The sequence below is a fragment of the Camellia sinensis genome, chromosome 7 (genome assembly GCF_055761805.1).
Source record: "Camellia sinensis isolate YWXY chromosome 7, ASM5576180v1, whole genome shotgun sequence".
Classification (NCBI taxonomy): Eukaryota; Viridiplantae; Streptophyta; class Magnoliopsida; order Ericales; family Theaceae; genus Camellia; species Camellia sinensis.
Window position 1 is genome coordinate 190,249,267 of NC_138967.1, and position 17,375 is coordinate 190,266,641.

At 32.4% G+C, this 17,375-nt stretch overlaps 1 protein-coding gene across 1 annotated transcript; it reads right to left on the minus strand.

The window, feature by feature from the left end:
* Nucleotides 1-439: 439 nt before the first annotated feature.
* On the minus strand, nucleotides 440-3,663 carry LOC145796405 (uncharacterized). Its single transcript, XM_082881502.1, has 7 exons — nucleotides 3,439-3,663; nucleotides 2,983-3,393; nucleotides 1,697-2,319; nucleotides 1,335-1,598; nucleotides 1,107-1,197; nucleotides 828-1,018; nucleotides 440-728 (listed from the first exon to the last, which is right to left on the minus strand). Exons 1-7 carry the CDS (start codon nucleotides 3,661-3,663, stop codon nucleotides 440-442), a joined length of 2,094 nt encoding a protein of 697 aa, XP_082737628.1.
* Between the last annotated feature and the right edge of the window lie 13,712 nt (nucleotides 3,664-17,375).

Consider the following 17,375-nt stretch of genomic DNA (forward strand, 5'->3'; position numbering starts at 1 on the left):
ATGAAATCATTGGTTGAGAAATGGAACTCTTGAGGAATATGGAATCAACCACAGAGCCATCCTAGTTTTAACCAATTCACACAACTCCATCAAATTTGGATTAGATGCCTTAAACACACATTTATTTCTGAGTCTATTAACATTTACGAAGATATATCCCCCATCATTATTTTGAGTTTCCTTTGCATTTGTGCACCAATTGAACATTCACATTGCTCAAATTATGGCATGAACTAAAGCATGATATACATCAAGATTCTACATCAACATCTGTAACAAAATCACTTTGTAGGTCATATTCTTCGTCTGTGTCGTCACCTTCCCTCATTAATCCATCTTCATTATCACAAATGAAGGCATCATCTGTAACACCCTTGGCTTCTGCCCCTCTGACAGATTGCAAAACTTCCATGGGAATAATTTCAGATTCAATATCATCTCAACGCAAAACCACATCATCATCAATAGCCATAGCAAGTACGACCTCAATGGTTTCTTCTTGTTGGAACATATCATCTGGTTGTACGACATCCATCTCTGGCACATCCCAAATTCCTCGATGTTGGAACTTTTCAACGACTCTCCAATTGGTACCTAATTTGGTGTCATTAACATAAAATACTTGTTCAACTTGACTTGGTAATACAAATGAGTCATCTTTGTACCATCGACTTGTTACATCAACTGTTGTGAAATGTGGTTCTACATGCATAGTTTTACTACTACCGCTATTAAACCATTCACATTAGAACAATACAATCCGACGTCTGAACAAATAGTTCAGTTCCCACACTCTGCACAAGTGTCCATAGAAGTGTATCAATTGCCCTTCATGCTTCCCTTCCACGACTAATCCACTATTCTGACTTTTCCGATGGTTGTCACGGTCGATAGTATGATAACGGACACCATTACAAATACATCCTGGATATGTGTTCACTAAGCCACTAGGACCATTGGCTAATGACCACATATCATCAGTTGCTTCAGGGGAAACTTTGCTCCGCAATTCATTCATCTACATGAAGAACATGTGTCATGTTACAAGCATGCGTTTTTTTTACGTAATGTACGATTTGTGGTAGGATATGAGAATATTAGCTTACATGATCTTTGAACCATTTAGGGAATTCTTTCCGATGTCTGTTTTCAATGTCGAACGCACCGGCTCTTTGGTGTAACAAGTTCTTGTGCTCCCTAGTTACAATAAATGCGATTCATAAATATTTACTAAGATAAAGACTAATCAATTTACAACAAACACATTATAAATACGTTTGGAGGATTCATACTCTACGTGTTTATCCACTTCTGTGCTATTGTGTAGGACAAACCAATGAGCCACCTCGCGTTCAGCTACGGACACATCGGACGCCCTTGTCATTACACCAAAGGGACGTACAGTTTGAGTGAATACCGCCAACCCTGGTCCACGGTCACCCATGTCATAATTCTTTTCTGGGCGATTAAACAATGTTTCAACTCCATCCAAATACATTGAACAAAACGTTGTACATTCTTTGGAAATGTAAGCCTCGGCAATAGAACCTTCAGGATGAGCTTTGTTGGCCACAAACCCCTTTAGCCGGCCAAGCAACCTAAATCCCAAGCCAATGACAATGTTATACTGCAATCTTTATATCAGCACTAAAGCGTTAATTAAAATTTGACAGTAATACGAGGGATGAGTAAATACCTCTCAATTGGGTACATCCATCGATATTGCACTGGGCCTCCAAGCATAGCCTCTCGAGGCAAGTGAATTGCCAAGTGGACCATGACATCAAAAAAAGCCGGCGGGAAAATCATCTCAAGCTTACAAAGTACGAGTACGATTTGTTTATCCAATTTCTGCAAATCTGAACGCCTCAATGTCTTTGAACACAATTGTTTGAAGAAATTTTCCAACTCAAAAAGTGTCGTTCCAATTTCCTTATTCAGGTAGCCATGCATCCCAATTGGAAGAAGGCGTTGTATAAGGACATAACTGTCATGACTTTTGAGACCAGATAATTTTCCAGCCTGAGCGGTCACACAATTGGAGATATTTGCTGCAAAGCCATCAGGGTACTTCATTGATTTCAAGAAATCACAAAAGCCTTCTCTCTCTTTCACAGACAATGTGTACAATGCGGGAGGCTTCTCAAAGGACCCATTAGAACGCCTCTTCAAGTGTAACTCTTTACATATTTTCATGTCCTCCAAATCTAAGCGTGCTTTGTCCGTGTTCTTGTTTTTTCCATCTACGCTCAAAAGTGTCCCAACGACATTTTCACATATATTCTTTTTAATATGCATGACATCAAGGTTGTGTCGAAGCTTCAACGTTTTCCAATAGGACAAGTCAAACATAATGCTTCTCTTGCTCCAATTCAAATTTTGATGTTCATTCCTTTGTCATTTTCGATTTTGTGGGTGCTTTCCATACGGCTTGTAAGTCCCAGAATCAATTTGCTCTAGTATTTGGTCCCCCAATAAGTCCAAAGGTTTGGACCTATGCTCCGTTTGACCATTGAAGAGCTTACTTGTTCGCCAAGTGTGGTTCTCAGGCAAGTGGCGACGAGCACCCATATACCCTATTTTGCTCCGTAATCCCTGGGACGATGCATTATTGTTACAATTAGGGCAAGCCAAGTAACCCTTTGTACTCCACCCTGACATGTTACCATACGCAGGGAAGTCATTTATGGTCCACATTACCGCCGCATGCATTCTAAAAATTTGCCCGTTCGATGCATCATATGTTTGCACACCATGCTCCCACAAATTCTTTAATTCTTCTATTAATGGTTGCAAGTAAACATCAATGTCTCTTCCAGGTGTCGAACGTCCGGGAATAAGCAATGACATCATGCAATATGGCTCTTTCATGCACTTCCACAGTGGGAGATTGTAAGGCATTAAGATTACGGGCCACATGCTATATGATGTGCTCATATTCCCAAATGGATTGAAACCATCTGTTGCCAGCCCTAGCCTTACATTTTGAGAGTCATCAGAAAACGTCGGATGTTGCTTATCAAAGTCCTTCCATGCTTCACCATCGGCCGGGTGCCTTAAAATGTCATCATCCACACGCTTCTCATTGTGCCATCTCATATCTGCGGCTGTTTTTTTGGACATATACAATCTTTTCAACCTCGGTGTTAATGGAAAGTACCGTAATACGTTGTGTGGAATCTTTTTACCACCATTATCGTTCAACTTGTATCTACACGCATCACATGTAGGACATTTCTCCAAATTATCACTCTCCTTCCAAAATAGTGCACAATCATTCTTGCACGAATGAATTGTTTCATATCCCAAACCCAAGTCACGTAAGAACTTCTTAGCATCATAGAGTGTCCATGGAACTGTTTGATCACATTCTGGTAGAATGTCCTTGAATACCTACATAACCATATCGAATGACTTGTTGCTCCATTTGTTGTACACCTTCACATGAAGCATCTTAGTGACGAATGATAACACAGAAAACTTTTCACATGTCGGGTAAACTTTGCGTTGTGCATCTTCGAATAACCTAGTGAACTTATGCAAATCCTCCCTCTCCAAACCATTAGGTTCCTCGTCGGTATGATCATCCATAAGACCACTCACGTAAATTTCTTCCAACATAATAGGCAATTCATCCATGGGCGGATCATCGATATCTGTCATACATTCGCCACTACCTCCACATTGGTCATTTGATGCACTAGGACGAGACACGGGAACACGTTCCCCGTGATGCACCTAAGTTATATACGAAGATGCCATTCCTCTTCGGATCAAGTGCATCCACACAACTTGTCTGCTATATTTTATGCCATTAATGCAATCAACACACGGACACCTAATTTCATCCTCTACGCCTAAATTTGCCGTAGCAAAATCAAGGAATGACTTCACCCCTTGTTGATACTCTTTACTTGTCAGCCTATTATTTATCGTCATCCAACTCTTGTCCATTTTGTCACCTACAACTCACACAAAGATTAACCGAGGAACAAATGAGAACACGCATTTCAAGTTGAGATAGATTATGTTGTTTTTCATTCACTGTTTGGCTTGTCACATAAATCTCTTTTAGGGTGGGACTTTATGACACGATTTGTTCTAAAACAATGCGTAATTATGGAAGTTAATTTAAGAAATGACCCGTAATTTTGGACCACTAGATAGCATAACTAGTAGAGGACTAGTACTAGTGAAACCATATGGTCAATAATAGAATGATATATGAAAAGAATCAAAACCATTTTCATGCTCTTCACAGTGTGTGTGCATGACATGATAAGCATTTTATGGTCACTGCGTCAACTATTTTGAGTTGCATATTTAGAAGGCCAAGGAGAAAAGGTATTCAGGGATTCTTCATTCTTGCTAAGTTGAATAACTGGTTCGAGTCTTATTTGTAGTTTGCAAACAATATAATATTTTTATCTATAAATGTAAGTAATGGAAACTTTGGGAACTTAACTCATATTCAAGGGCATGTTAAGATGCATCAATTTGCTCAAGAGAACCAAGGGAAACACTTCATATGACACTAACATACCTACTGAAAGGAGCATTATAATGCAAGAAACTAAGCCTTTGTTCTGTAGGCTCACTGACCTCAAATACACTTGTGGGGCCTTCCTTTAGGAAACAACACTTTGCCTAAGCAACAACTTTGGGCAAAAACTGGACTACTAAGGTTGGCAGCCAAATATTTTAAGGTTGTTTGGACTACTAAGGTTGAATAAATTTCATCAATTTAGCCTCATTCGATTGGCTATAAGCAGACAAACATAGTTTGTTTGGTCATTTATGTTCATTCGACCTTGGTTATCTAAAAAAAAAAATAACAAAATAACAAAAACAAAAAAACGAAATTCAAAAAAAGGGCAACACAAACATAACCTAAAAAATCATACTTAATGGTTTCGTAAAAAGTTAATTTCATTCAAGTCGCTTAATCCATCAGTAAATACATAATTCAGAGGACATAGTACATTAAATAGTGCATAAAAAATCATACTTAATGGTCTTCACAAACATAGCCTTGTGACACCATCATTGACTGGCAAATACCATCATCGGCCACCAAGGGCAACACACAAAAGAGAATTACTAAAACTGAAGTGGCTAGAGCGTTAGCCATTGACTGACATATGGCTCTTTTTGTTCCCACAACAAGATTTCGTTGCTGCCACGACATTTAAATAAAAATAATATAATATATATATATATATATATATATTTTGTAGTTTAGATGTTTATATTGAGTGAAAAGAACATTGCATTGGATGATTTTGAGGAATAGAATTACACATATCACCAGTGTGGACAATATAAATATCTGTCTCTTAGATATCAATTTGCAAAAATTTCTACCATTGTTAAAAATATCATCTAGAAAATCTTGTCCACATGGTAGCAGCTAGAGGTTTCTATTCCAACCATTCATGTCTCTCTCAAAAGGTACTACTATACATTGCCAGTAATACCAATACAAGATTTCATTGTTGCCACGGCATTCAAATAAAATAAAAAATTCTTAGTTTAGATGTTTATGCTGAGTGAAAAGAACATTTCATTGGATGATTTAGAGGAACAGAATTACACATATCACCAGTGTGGACAACTGTCTCTTAGACATCAATTTAAAGGAATTGCTATCATTGTTAAAATTTTCATATAAAAAATCTTGTCCGTATGGTAGCAGCTAGAGGTTTCTATTCCAACCATTCATGTCTCTCTCAAAAGGTACTATACATTGCCAATAATACCAATACAATGACAAAATAATATTCTCCAAAAGATATATCTATTTTCTAATGAACAACTCGAAGCCTAGAATTTAATTAAGAACTTATGCAAATGAGAGAAGTGCTTAATTCTAATAATGTGTTTCACTCGAGGTCTGATTCCAAGATCCAGTTTTATATAGTAGTACTCCTAGAGAAAGATGATGGTACTACTATACATTGCTAGTAATACCAATACAAGATTTCATTGCTGCCACAATATTTAAAACACTTAGTTTAGATGTTTATGCTAAGTGAAAAGAACATTGCATGGGATGATTTAGAGGAATAGAATTACACATATCACCAGTGTGGACAACTGTCTCTTAGACATCAATTTGCAAGAACTGCTATCATATTGTTAAAAATTTCATCTAAAAATTCTTGTCCACATGGTAGTAGCCAAAGGTTTCTATTACAACCATTCTATTCCAAACATAGACAAACATGCCCTAACTGTTAACTTCAATCACATTTCAAAAAAAATGCCCTAATTTTCAGCATTTATCACATAAATCTATGTGTTTTCACATATATATATATAGATATATATCTATATATGTATGTATGTATGTGTGTGTGTGTGTGTGTGTGTGTGTGTGTGTGTGTGTGTGTGTGTGTGTGCGCGTGAGTGTTTAAACAGAGACAGAGGCAAAGAGAGTGAAATCGGGAGGGAGATACAGGGAGAGGGAGAGACAGATGCGAAATGGAGGACATACCTGGAAGGGAGTTTGGGAGATGATCCACCAAGCCTTGCAATGATGGCGATGGAGACAAAGCTGTAGAGAAGAGGGCAGAGATGTGAATGAGATAGAGAGAGAGAGAAAGAGGGAAACCGAGAGGCCTCTATGAGAGAGCGAGAGAGAGAGAGGACATACCGGAGTTCGGGGGATGATCCAGATATTTGCACTGAAGGCGATGAAGACAGAGCAGAATCAGACGCGGGAGTGCGAGAGGGAGGGAAATGGACTGCTTTGGCAATAAAATAAAAAAATCAAATAATAATTCTCGACCAAACTAATTTTTCGTCGCTAATAAATTTAAGAAAATTGTAAAATTCCCTCCAAAAAATGGTGGCACGTTTGAAATAGTCGAAATTGTAAAATTGTAAAATTCCCTCCAGAAAATTGTAAAATTCTCATTAGCGACCAAAATTGAAATAGTCGCCCAAACCAAAAAAATCCACGACCATTGTACAATTAGTAGCCAAAAATTAAATAAATACAAATTAAACAAATAATATAGTTATTTTTCGTGACTAACATCATATTTAGTCGCCGAAAAGTATACTTTCAACGACTAAAACGTAGTTTGTCGCCAAAAGTGAAGACAAATTCTGACTACACATTATTTTGGTAGCGAAATAGGGGACATTTGCTGACCAATAAACTTTAGTAGCTAATAATCGAATATTTGGCGACCAAATGTTGTTTGGTAGCCAATGTATGAACCATTGGCAACCAACTAATTTTTAGTAGCTAATACATAACCCTTTGGCGACTAAATTGAGTTTAGTCGGCAAAACTAATCGCCAAAGCTGTTCTTTCTTGTAGTGAGCAATAAGAAATAATTTGTGGCTGATCTATAGATCACAAATTTGTCGACACATTTCTCAAATTTCTTTCAATTTACAGTCATCTGTAGTGGATTGTTTTCTTGGCCTGTAACTGTCTCAATAAGATTAGATTTGGTCACAATTAATTGGTCACAATCGACAGAAAAACAAAATATGTATATGACTATTTTTAAAAAGATAAGGAGGTAAACTACTATCAAATCATACCACAAAAAAAATAAAATTAATTTTGCCCTAAATTTTACTTACGAATGAAAATAATTTCATATATTTTTGTGCAATCCATTATTAAATGATATAATCAAGATTTTCCATGTAACAATTTTCGCAACTCTTACAATAGAGGAAGTTGCATTATGTTATATATAGTAAATTTTGTTCTAGTTTTTTTTTTTTTTTTTGGTTGCTAAAATAAGGTAAAAAAAAAATTGAAGTATTTGAGAATATTTTATAGTTTTTTACAAAAAAATCGTGTAAAAATCAAAGAGAATGACTGATTTTTTTTTTTTTTGGTATGATTTGTTTTTATTTTTTTAACTTTTTAAATAATTTTTTTTACCTAAAATGTTAAGTTGTCAAACAAAATCTTTCATGTTTTAGTTTTTTTTTTTTTGTTGGATAAATTATAAATACACCCTCTGAGGTTTGCTTAAAGTACAGATTGTTTCCTATAATTTGAAAAATTACAAATATCCCTTGTCATAATTTTTATTTAACAGAATTAGCTAAAAAAATGAAATTTATAATTGCTCTCATATACAATAATAAAATTACTTAAATTATTAATTGAAAAATATTTCTATTATTATTAAAAATTGTTAATCGCCTTGATAATTTATTAATAAAAGGAACGCTTTGTTATGAAATTAGAAACCTCAAGATTAAAAAGTAATTTCTAGAATTATAGGAAACGATTCATATTTTAATCAAATTTTAAAAAGTGCATTTATAATTTATTTATTTTATTTAGTGGTAGACCTAGGGACCCAATTTGAACCCACTGATAGAGATCAGAGTACTCGTTCAACTTGAGTTCAAAAAAAAAAAAAAAAAAGTAATCGTTCAACTTTGTAGTTTGTATGCAATAGAGGTTTCAAAATAATGTGTTGGGGGCGTTGGTTTTCTCTTGGCCGGTTTCATACTCGATATAAAAACATGATTGGGACTGGGAGGTGGCTTTCTGGAGAAAAAATTTATTGTAATAATAAGTGATCTCATACGTATTAATTGATATATATTAATTAGTATATTAACATCTAATATGAGGTTGTCATTTTAAAACTATAGATCTCACCCGTCATACAAATTATAAAAATTTTAAATTTCTAAAATTATATTATACCATCTATTAATAATTGATATACTAATTAATTAATGTGTATAATTTTATTCCACATGATAATATAACTGCCGACTTAAGTTTTGAAAACAGCGGGACCCACAAACCGCAAATGCTGACGGGCCATGGAACTGCTGACTTGAGTTTTACTCACAAATCCAAGGATTTAAAAATTGGCTAGAGGGATTTTCAGGGCCAAGAAGACGAAATCGAACTCTCCTCCACACACACAAAGACATAAAGATGACGATGGTGATTTGATTTTGATAGCTTTGCCATATGTGGGCAGTAGTTCTAGGGTATAATGCTTGAGCAGAAGTTGCCAATTACCCATCATCAAAAAGAAAATAAATAAATAATTATGTTATGATACCAAATATACAGTTAGTTACCTTGCCATGAATTGTTTTGGAATTAGTTTGTCATAAATTAATTTTAAAATGGGATAGATAGATTTTTTTTTTTTTTTTTCAATTTCATAGTTAATATAGATTATTAGTTTGTCATAAATTAATTCTAAAATGGGATAGATAGATCTATTTGGTTTTTTTGTTTTTTAATTTTACAGTTAATATAGATTTTGTTTTCAAAATCTTAAAAAAAAAAATTTATTTTTATAAGAAAGGAGGAGGATCTCCACTAGGGATAGTTGCAGTTCGGTTTTGGACGGTTTGTGGATCGGTTTAGACTTGTCCACATTCCATTTTGTAAATATTTTTTGGGCCCTTTTCCCCCCATTTTCTAAAATGTTCCAACATTTATAATTAATAAATTAAAACTTATAAAATTAAAAACATAACAAAATCAATTCCTAACACAAACAAATCATTCAAAATCGTAAACTTTTAAATCAAATCATAAACTAACAAAAGCACACCTTTCAAAATCCTAAACTAGGTCATCAATCTCATTCACTATCTACTACCTAACAATACAATTAAAGTAAAATCATTCAAAATCTTAAGCTTACCTAAAAGTAATTCTTCATTAACTTTTACATTCAGAAAAATGTAATAATAAAATAATAACGGTCCAAGTTTAAAATAAAAAATAAAAATAAAAATAAATTTATTTGAAAAGTGAGTCTAAGTGCGAGAGAGTTCTTGCGGGTACGGGTTAAACCCGCAACCCGCCCGCAACCTACAATCATACCATATTCCAAATCACATCCGCCCGCATTATGTCTGTGAAACTGTCCATTTGTATGCGGATTGATTCGGGTTGAACGGATTGTACGGTTTGGATAACTCTATGCTCAGCCCTAATCCCCACTAATCTAAAGGTATTGTTTGGTCCGTTTTGATGATCCAAACTGTTTACTTTATTAAATACTTTATGTATTTTTTCATATAAAAAATTAAATCGATCCACTAAATATAACATATTCAATTCATCATATTTTTAATCAAACCCAATACTTGAAAGCCACATGGGGATGGGTATGGTGGTAAGCCTTTGGACCTGATTTGAAGCCTACTTAGAGGAGAGAGAGAACCCTTTGAACTTAGTTTGAACCCCATATAAATGACAGATTTGTGTGAGCATAAATGATAGTGCTGCTGGTGATGGAATAACAATAGGGCCGGAGAGAGAACATTCCCTGAATTATATATATCATGAATTATATATACATACATGCATTCATATATATATATATATATAAAGCATAAACAACAATAATAGCAATAAGAAATAATTTGTGATTGATCTGTAGATCACAAATCTGTCGACAGACTTCTTAAATTTCTTTCAGTTTACAGTCATTTATAATGAATTGTTTTTCTAGCCTGTAGCTATCTCAATAAAATTAGATTTTGTCACAATAAATTGGTTACAATCGATAGAAAAACAAAATATGGTGTCAACATGAGCATATGACTATTTTTAAAAGATAAGAAAGTAAAGTATTATCAAATCATACCACAAAAAAAAAAAAAAAAAGAATTTTGCCCTACATTTTACTTATGAATGAAAAAAAAATCATATATTTTTGTGCAATCCATTATTAATTGATGTAATCCAGATTTTCCATGTAACAATTCTCGCAACTCTTACAATGGAGGAAGTTGCATTATGTTATGTGTAGTAAATTTTGTTCTAGTATTTTTTTTATTTTTTATTTTTGGCTAAAATGAGGTAAAAAAATTGAAGCATTTGAAAATATTTTTGTAGTTTTTTTACAAAAATCGTGTAAAAATCAAAGAGAATGAGAATGATTTTTTGATTTTTTTTTTTTTGGTATGATTTGTTTTTATTTTTTTAACTTTTTAAATAGTTTTTTTTACCTAAAATGTTAAGTTGTTAAATGAAATCTTTCACGTTTTTGTTGGATAAATTACAAATACACACTTCTTGAAATTTGCTTGAAATATAGATTATTTTCTGTGATTTGAAAAATTACAAATACCTCATTGTCAGAAATTTTTTATTTAACAGAATTAATTAAAAAATAAAATTCATAATTACTCTCTTATACAATAATAAAATTACTTAAATTATTAATTGAAACATATTTCTAACATCATTAAAAATTATTAATTAACTTAATAATTTATTAATAAAAATGATAATTTATTATGAAATTAAAAACTTTAAAGATAAAATATAATTTTTAAAATTATAAAAAGCGATTCATATTTTAATCAAATCTTAAATATTTATAATTTACCATTTTTTGTTTAGTGGTAGACCTTGGGACCCAAGTTGAACCCAATAATAGAGATCAGTGTACTCGTTCATCTTTTGTAGTTTGTATAGAGGTTTTAAAATAATGCGTTGGGGGGGCCCTCTTTGCCGGTTTCATACTTGATAAAAAATAAAAAATAAAAAAACATGATTGGGACTGGGACGTAGCTTCCTGGATAAAAAAAATTATGTAATAATAAGTGGTATTATATATACTAATTAGTATATCAATTAATATATTAACATATGTTATGATATTGTCATTTTAAAACTATAAACTCCACCCATTATGTAAATTACAAAAATTTAAAGTCTCTAAAATTATGTTATATCATCCGTTTTACCGATTGGAATATATAATTATATTTTAAATGATAATACCACTGCTGACTTAAGTTTTATTCACAAATTTAAGGATTTAAAAATTGGTTGGAGGGTTTTTGAGGCGAAGAAGACCAAACCGAACACTCCACACACACAAAGACATAAAAATGACGATGGTGTATTTTTATTTTATTTTAGATACATCAGAATTTACGATGGTGATTTGATTTTAATAACTTTGCCATATGCGGGCACTAGTTCTAGGGTATAATCCTTGAGCAGAAGTTCCCAATTACCCATCATCAAAAAGAAAATAAATGTTATGATACCAAATATACAGTTAGTTACCTTGCCATGAATTGTTTTGGAATTAGTTTGTCATAAATTAATTTTAAAATGGGATAGATAGATCTATTTGTTTTTTTATTTATTTTAAATTTCATAATTAATATAGATTTTGTTTTCAAAATCTCAAAAAGAAACATATATTTTTATAATTTTTTATAAGAAAGGAGGAGGATCCCCATTGTTTGGTATGATTTGGATTGTTCATTTTATTAGACATTTTGAGTATTTCATTCATTCAAAAAATTAGATCGATCCACTAAATACAACATATTCAATTTATCGCGTTTTTAACCAAACCCAATACTTGAAAGCCATACAAAGATGGGTATGGTCGTAAGCCTTTGGACTGATTTGAAGCCTACTTAGAGTAGAGAGAGAGCCCTTTGAACTTAGTTTGAACCCCATATAAATGATAGATTTGTGTGACCATAAATGATAGTGCTGCTGGTGATGGAATAATAATAGGGATGGAGAGAGCAGATTCAGTAAGAAATGGATTTTGAAAGTTTTGGAAAAAATGGATTTTTTCTTAACTTTGGTTTATTTTTTAGGTGAGACTCATGCATCAAAGTTGGCAGGTCTAAGTAGTAACGCATTTTATCCCATGTTATGATTCACGTGATATATTTAGTTATTCAAAACTATTATTGGGTGAATGGAAAATTGAAGCCAAAGAGAGCTCCATGGAAATAGTATTTTTGGTGAAATTTCCTAAAGATTTTGTTTAAGGCTTGTCCCACATTAATTTGGTGAACATACTTTGAGTGGGTTTATAAGGCTTGAGTTTGGAACCTAGGGTAGGTCCCAAGGGGCACCCAAGTTTTGTGATTATGAGCAAAGTGGGCTAGACCCATTGAATCCAAAATAAATACACACGTGTGCACAGCTGTCGATCAAGTGGCTTGGGCTTGGGCGCAAGTGCGTGGTGTGAAATTGGATTGGACTTATTCAGCCCAATACCTATCTTTTTGGGTAAAAAACATTTGAAATTAATTTTATTTTTGAAATAAAAGCTGTCTAGTTTTTTCCCACCTGAACAAATGCATATCTGTTTAAATTTAAACCCAACAGGTTTCAATCGGTTTGAATTAAACCGAACAAATTCAATATCTGTTTAAAATTCAAACCAAACAGTGCCCTCACTGTTCAATTTGTGCCGAACAAATTCTATACCTGTTCAAACTGGTTTTGTAGCTGTTTAATTCAAACCGAACAACCACCACTCCATCTATAAATAGGCAATCCTCATTTGGTTTTTTTTACTTTAATTTTTTCGTCCAAAAATTTTGCAATTACTTTCTGCATTTTGTTGCATTATCTTCTTGTGAGAAAGTGTATAAACACAAAGTGTGTTCGTTGTGCAAACAGTTTGTAGTGCTGCTACTGTTTGTTGTTGATCATTTTATCCTAGGAGATAGACGTCAACATTCTGAAAGCACCGTGGAGAGAACAAATCTGTCTTAAGGACACAGTGTTAAACACTGGACTTGATCAGAATTTTGTTTAATAAATACATAAGGTTAATAATTAATTTACTTTTTGTTTTATTTATTTATTTGATCAGATTCTGATTTTGTTTTTGTAACAAAATAAGAATATGTTATTTTATTTATTTATTTATTTTTATTTGCTGGTTTGATTTTTGTAATCAAACAATTTCTCTCATTTCCTTTATTTCATATGTATTCCGTTTGTTGTTAAGTACACAAACATAATTTATTTATTTATTTATTTTAAAATACAGTTAAGATTGTCCAACAATCTTAAGACAAACTATTTTTTGGTGTCTTCATTTTATTTATTTTCTGTGCTTTTTACAAAGTGATATTTTAGTTGGAAAATACAAATAGTAGTTATATACTGTTTGACAAATAGTAGTAATATACTGGTGTTATTAACAATTTTATAATATTATTTTGTGTAATAGTGTTATAGAAAATTATTGTATAGTAATTTATTTTCCTAGTTTTAGTAACTAGAAAAATAAAATTATTTTGTGTTATAATTTATTTTCTGGTTTGAGTAACTAGAAAATTAATTTGTATTTTGGTTTTTCTGATTTTTGAAGTAAGATATTATGACTGCTAAAAGTAGTACTCCAAATCCGATAGTTACAACGACTCTGGTCCCTATCTAGAACCATGTTCAAGTTTTAATAAATCATAGAGAAAAACCAGAAAAATTTAATAGCATTGAGTTTAAGAGATGGCAACAGAAAAATATTATTCTATCTTATAACTCTAAATCTAGTCCGGTTTCTCCATGATGATGCTCCAGTACTTAGAGAGGATGAAAGTGATCGGCAAGTTGTAGATGCTTGGAAACATTCTTACTTTCTGTGCAGAAACTACATCCTCAATGGCCTTGACAACATGACGTATATTGTTTACAGCACTCTAAAAACAGCAAAAGAATTGTGGGATTTTTTGGAGAAAAAGACAGAGGATGCCGGCACAAAGAAATTTATTGTTGGTAAATTTCTACACTTCGTTATGGTAGACTCCCAGATGGTAATTTCTCAAGAGATGATGGTTGTAATAGTGGGAGAAGCTTAGAAAGGGAAAAGAGTAATATGGTATTTTTATATTTTCATTGAAGGGCATTAAGGTCATTATGTATTTTATGTTTAGTTCTATTAAGAGACAAGATCTAATTGGAGGTGCAGTGTAATTTGTAGAATGCGAGGGGAAATTTTGTATTAAGAGCAAACCTCAAGAGGTGTTAGTGTAATTTATCCAATTTTTTAGGGTTAAATTCATTTTAGCCTTGTGGTTTGGGACAAGAAAACTTTACCTCATTATCGTTCACATATAGTCAAAAAGCCCCCATATAGTTTTGGACTAAAGTATTATCGTTAATTTTTTTTATCCAAACTAACGGAATGTGTATTACACACACCATTTTTTAGAGTTGGTTTTGTTTTTTGAAAAATTATAATGAAAGTAATATAGTAATAAAATAATTTTACCCTCATTTTCTCCAAACCTAAAATTAGATTAATATGTTAATTAAAATAAAATAAATTAAAATATAATTAACAATTGATCTAAAATATAAAATATGATTAAGAATTGATTTAAAATATAATTAAATAAAATATTAAGTAAACAATAATTAAGAATTGATCTAAATTGTAATTAAATTAAAATTAGATTAACATGTTAGAAATTATAATAAATAATTAAAAATTTATAATTAATTTTGATTTAATTTAATTAGTACTAGACATTATAAATTATGGGCATGTTTGATTGGATGGATTAGAGCATGTGGTTGGGATTATTAATCTGTGGACCCAATTATCCTATATTTGTTTTAATATCTTGGTTTAGGATTATTAATCTAATGGATAATTAATTCAACAAATTTATAGAATTATTAATAATGGGGTAGGGATGAGATTATTGATCAAATAAATAATTTATCCTATTAATCTAATTGGATAGTAAATACCACACTAATTTGATAGGATTATTAATACTTCACTATTAGTGTTGTGAATTAAACATGGCCTATGTGTATAAGAGATAAGAGAGAAAGAAAATAACAAAAAAATATAAGATTTGAGAGTATTATAGCCATTTCACATCAATAGTTAACGATATTAACGATTTCATGTTAGTCCAAAAGCACATAGGGGCATATGGCTATTTTTAAAAGATAATAGAGTAAAGTACTTTCAAGTCATATCATATGGAAGTAAAATGAATTTTGCCCTAAATTTTGGATATGAATGAAAAAAATTTCATATATTTTCGTGCAATCAATTATTAAATGATTTAATCAAGATTTTCCATGTAACAATTCTCGCAACTCTTACAACAGAGGAAATTGCATTATGTAATGTGTAGTAAATTTTGTTCTAGTATTTTTTTGGCTAAAATGAGGTAAAAATAATTGAAGTATTTGAAAATATTTTTGTAGTTTTTTACAAAAATCGTGTAAAAATGAAAGAGAATTAGAATGAATTTTTTATTTTTTTAATAATTTTTTTAACTTTTTAAATAGTTTTCTAACTAAAATGTTAGTTGTCAAATGATGTTTTTGTTTGAAAAAATTACCAGTAAATCTTATATGGTAGAAAGTTAAACCATTTAGTCCTACAAATTTTCTTATGCACCATTTAGTCCCACTATCTACATCAGCAACATCAACGACATCATTAACATCATCAAAACATTAGCTACATTAGCAACATTAACTGCACCAATCGACAATATCAAACATTAACAAAACATCATAAAAAAAAAATGTGAACATCATCAATTTCCAGATCAATTCCTCCTGCAGTCTCGATTACAATTCAAAACACAAACAGATTGAACACGTACATACACGCGATCATATATATATATATATATATAAAAGCCCTAAATGTCGACGATCAAATTATATACATATATATATATCTATATTGGCGGTTGGTGTTGAGATGTGGCGGAGATGGATCATTCGTATCAGCGGCGGAGAGGAGTGGTGGTGCCGGAGCCGTGCCCTCACTTGGCGGAGTTCCGATCACGGCGTGGTGGTGCGAAGCCGTTCAGGGCGTTGCAGGAGTGTCTGAGGGTGCGCTTGCCAGGCCGTGCGGCGATCCGCAGGGACCCCAACGAGGTGCCGCGTTGCGCCTCCTGTGGCTCTTCCACACCGCCGCGGCTCTATGCCTGTGAAGATTTCGAGAAGCTCAATCGAAGGCAATGATGAGGTCCATGACCCAATCACGAGTTAGGATTCCATCGAAGGGATAAGAGATGGGGATTTGGGGAGGAGTTGGGGATGATGGTGGAATATGGGTTTGGTTGTTGTCATTAGAAGAAGATGAAGATGCGAAAGAGGCCGAGGAGATGTGGGTTTTTGAGGTGTGTTCCGAATCAAATCTGGGTTTCGATCTGAGATGTTTTTAATGTTATGACGATGTTTGTTCAAAAAAATTGTTAGGATGATGTTTGATCAAAAAAAAAATTTGTTATGATGATGATGTTTGATCAGAAAAAATTGTTTAATCGTTATTTTTTATGTTTGATATTATTTTAATTGTTATTTTGATGTTTAATCGTTATTTAAAAAATTGTTTAATCTTTATTTTGATGTTTAATCGTTATTTTAAAAATTATTTAATCGTTATTTTTTATGTTGTTTTGATGATGTTGTATGATGTTTTGATGTTTGATGTTGTTTTGATGATGATGTTTGATGTTATTTCGATGATGTTACTCATAAATTTGATGTTTGATGTTTTGATGTTTGATGTCGATGATGTTCAATGGTCACTAACATTGGGATAGGACCTAACGGTTCATAAGAAAATTCATAGGACCAAATGGGTTAT

Bases quoted from the DNA above. Each gene is read 5' to 3' on its own strand.
- LOC145796405 (XM_082881502.1), bottom strand. From the start codon at position 3,663: ATGACAGATATCGATGATCCGCCCATGGATGAATTGCCTATTATGTTG. The intron at 1,019-1,106 runs GTAAGCTAATAT...TTCTTCATGTAG, and splicing joins CTAAATGGTTCAAAGATCAT to ATGAATGAATTGCGGAGCAA. The intron at 729-827 runs GCAATTGATACA...ATGGTTTAATAG, and splicing joins GTGGAAGGGAAGCATGAAGG to CGGTAGTAGTAAAACTATGC.